At 35.8% G+C, this 1,828-nt stretch overlaps 1 protein-coding gene across 1 annotated transcript; it reads left to right on the top strand.

The window, feature by feature from the left end:
• Positions 1–351: 351 nt before the first annotated feature.
• LOC119794028 (trace amine-associated receptor 13c-like) lies at positions 352–1,617 on the top strand. Its single transcript, XM_038301359.1, has 2 exons — positions 352–523; positions 625–1,617. The coding sequence occupies exons 1-2, from the start codon at positions 354–356 to the stop codon at positions 1,439–1,441; spliced, it is 987 nt and encodes a 328-aa protein (XP_038157287.1). The 5' UTR covers positions 352–353; the 3' UTR covers positions 1,442–1,617.
• The last annotated feature ends 211 nt before the right edge of the window (positions 1,618–1,828 follow it).

Genomic DNA, 1,828 nt, shown 5'->3' with positions numbered 1-1,828 from the left:
TTAATAGCTTGCTGGATGGGAAGTGAAACGTCTTGAAACTTGAAAATAAAGTCCAGTGGATTCTTTTTTTTTTTTTTTTTTACTTTTTTGGAATGACTATGAACTGGACGATTGTGAATCTTCACCAGCATATTTTAGATTGTACATTAGCTAAAAAGCACTTTTTGCACTGATGAGATCGAATAGTCAGAATATTGTTTGTTCACAATGGAGAAAAACTTCAAACATGTGATGTTCTGATGACTCTCATCAGTGATCCTTAGAGACCAGTGGAAGATATAATGGGGAATGAGAAAATATATAAACCAAGCCAAGACAGAATGTTTGGGTCAGAGAGCTGCAGTCCTCTGATGATGGCAGCACAGGAAGAAGCAGAGCTCTGTTTTCCACACCTAAACAACTCCTGCAGGAGGATAACATCTTCTTTGTCAAAAACTGTGCTGCTGAACACTTTGCTTTCCTTCGTTGCTCTGATCACTGCAATTCTCAATCTGCTCATCATCATTTCTATTTCCCATTTCAGGCAAAGATTTAAGAAAAATTTTACCGTTTAGAAATGTGAACAGTTATTTTTATATTGATCTTTTATCACAGCGTTTTCCACTTTTTTCTGTCTTGTTTCAGGAATCTACACACCACAACTAACCTCCTTCTTCTTTCGCTGGCTGTGTCTGATTTTCTTGTGGGTTTCGTGTTGATGCCTGGAGAAATCTTTCGAAACACAGCTTGCTGGTTCCTTGGGGATATTATGTGTTCTCTCTATAGTTACCTGGTGTGTCAAATAGTTTCTGGATCTATTGGAAGCATTGTTCTGATATCATTTGATCGTTATGTAGCTATCTGTCACCCTCTTCATTATGTAACCAGGATCACTTTAAGAAGAGTCAAGTGCTGTATTGGTATGTGTTGGCTTAGTGCAGGTTTTTACAGCATTTTCTATATGAAAGATGAGCTGATTCAACCAGGCAGAAGAAAATCTTGCTTTGGAGACTGTACATTGGTCATAAGTTATGTGACTGGAACTGTTGACCTTATTTTGAGTTTTATATTCCCAGTTTCAATTATTATACTTCTGTATATAAAAGTATTTATAGTGGCTTTGTCTCAGGCTCGTGCCATGCGCTCTCACATTACAGCTTTCACACTTCATCGTTCAGTAAACTTAGCACAAAAACGATCAGAATTAAAAGCTGCCAGGACTCTGGGTGTTCTCATTGTCGTATATCTAATGTGTTACTGTCCATATTACAGTTACTCCCTTGTTGAAATAAATGTGACCAGTACTGCATATGCACCATTTTTGATCTTTCTTTTTTATTTTAACTCCTGTCTAAACCCCTTGATATATGCCTTGCTCTATCCATGGTTCAGAAAAGCTATTAAGCTCATTGTCACTCTGCAGATACTGCAGCCTGGCTCCTGTGAAGTCAACATACTATAGATGTTGTACATTATCTATCTATCTATCTATCTATCTATCTATCTATCTATCTATCTATCTATCTATCTATCTATCTATCTATCTATCTATCTATCTATCTATCTATCTATCTATCTATCTATCTATCTATGAATGAATACTGTGTAGTGCAAATATACTATTTAGGGTCATGTCTCAGCCTTGCATTCTTGTCTCAAATTTTTTTGCTCAACCAATAAAGATACTGCAAAAAAGAAAACATTTATTCCTTTTAATTCACTGGCTTTGAAGTTAAACTTGCATATGTATCATTCAATTTCTTTACCTCTATGGTTGGTTCTTGTTCGTGTGATACCTAAATATGATATAGGTGTTGCAGAGTCATCCATTTTATAAAACAATGCATAT

The sequence above is a fragment of the Cyprinodon tularosa genome, unplaced genomic scaffold, assembly GCF_016077235.1.
Source record: "Cyprinodon tularosa strain WSP-4 unplaced genomic scaffold, ASM1607723v1 ctg467, whole genome shotgun sequence".
In the NCBI taxonomy this organism is placed as follows: domain Eukaryota; kingdom Metazoa; phylum Chordata; class Actinopteri; order Cyprinodontiformes; family Cyprinodontidae; genus Cyprinodon; species Cyprinodon tularosa.
Note: the sequence above shows the minus strand (reverse complement) of the source record. Positions and strands in the feature narration are given on the sequence as shown.

Excerpts from the sequence above, each read along its gene's own strand:
- LOC119794028 (XM_038301359.1), top strand. The coding sequence starts at position 354 with ATGGCAGCACAGGAAGAAGCAGAGCTCTGTTTTCCACACCTAAACAAC. Across the intron at positions 524-624 it reads ATTTCTATTTCCCATTTCAG|GAATCTACACACCACAACTA; the intron begins GCAAAGATTTAA and ends GTCTTGTTTCAG.